At 34.5% G+C, this 1,175-nt stretch overlaps 1 protein-coding gene across 1 annotated transcript in view; it reads right to left on the bottom strand.

The window, feature by feature from the left end:
- LOC104624003 (V-type proton ATPase subunit S1-like) overlaps positions 1 to 1,175 on the bottom strand; it is a 48,286-nt gene that overhangs the window by 36,834 nt on the left and 10,277 nt on the right. Inside the window, exons 3-4 of the mRNA XM_010291251.1 lie at positions 868 to 994; positions 694 to 762 (exon numbers count right to left, since the gene is read on the bottom strand). Coding sequence (XP_010289553.1) covers positions 694 to 762; positions 868 to 994 — 196 coding nt within the window. The remainder of the gene's footprint in view (positions 1 to 693; positions 763 to 867; positions 995 to 1,175) is intronic.

The raw sequence follows: 1,175 nt of genomic DNA, 5'->3' as shown, positions 1-1,175 counted from the left end.
CCCACATGAATGCCTTTATGACTTCCATGTGTCAACGTCTCCTTTGTCTAATTACAGTTGAATAAACTGTCGTGTAAGTATAGCCAGCGATGCCGTGCACAAAATCTGTAAAACTCCTGAGTGAGAAGAGAAGTTGAGTCGCTGACCGGCTCAGGAGGACTCCATCTTCGATTCTGTGCCTGGAGTTTATTTCAAACTGATCAAGTAGCATGGCTTTTTTTCATGAAGATTGAAACAATCCAGTATCTAGTCATATATTAACTACATTCAAATATGAAACAGTTAATTCCCTGCATGAGTTAAGAGAGCTTCAATTTCAATGAAAATAAAATAGATGTTAATTTCTGAAAATCAGGAATAAATAATTGATTCCTATAATTTCTTCCTATGGCTTCAAAACAGAATCTTGGGGTGTAAGTCTGGAAGCTTATATTGTTTTTTCCAATACAAAATTTCGTCATTTATGATGAATTCTGAAAACATGGTCTTCAGAAATAAAATAGCTACAAAACATTTGGGCAAACTCAGTTGATTTCTTTTAACCCAGATGAAATAATCTCAATAAACAATTTAAATAGGAAAACTACTGCAAATTGGTTTAATTTTCCCAATTATTTTTTGTTTGCATCTTTCTCATATCTTTTTTATTTTTAAATAATGATTATAAAGAAATAAAAAGAGAGAAATTCTTGCCTGAACATTTTGAAATGGATTCTTGTTACTGTAGGATTCACTGAAGTATGTGAAATCATCTATGCTAAGCTGAAAAACAAAGAGAGTAGATTGGTGAGAAGGGGCCACAGCATCTCATTTAAGTACAGATTTGCACTCGGCATTGGTGAGAGAAAAGGAATTAATGTTACATACTGTGTCTTGCAGGAACAAGATGAGGTTTCTTGAATTCTGGGTAAAAACAGGTTGCAAGAGTACAGTCAGCTCCTGTGCTGAGACAACATGTCCTTCATGCAAATCACTGTCTGGATTCCACTGTGATCTACAAAGAAAAAAATTCTTTTCTGTAAAGTTTACTGCCAAAGATGATGCCTCTTCTTTCTTTAAATATGCAGCGGCAGGTAATGATATCATCATCTTTGAATTAAGATCAGGTTTACAGTTCAGTTTACTTTCATTCTACTCAAGAGGAAAAGAACTTGCCCGTTTATGCCCATATCACA

Source organism: Phaethon lepturus, unplaced genomic scaffold (assembly GCF_000687285.1).
Source record: "Phaethon lepturus isolate BGI_N335 unplaced genomic scaffold, ASM68728v1 scaffold11757, whole genome shotgun sequence".
NCBI classification, from domain to species: Eukaryota; Metazoa; Chordata; class Aves; order Phaethontiformes; family Phaethontidae; genus Phaethon; species Phaethon lepturus.
Note: the sequence above shows the minus strand (reverse complement) of the source record. Positions and strands in the feature narration are given on the sequence as shown.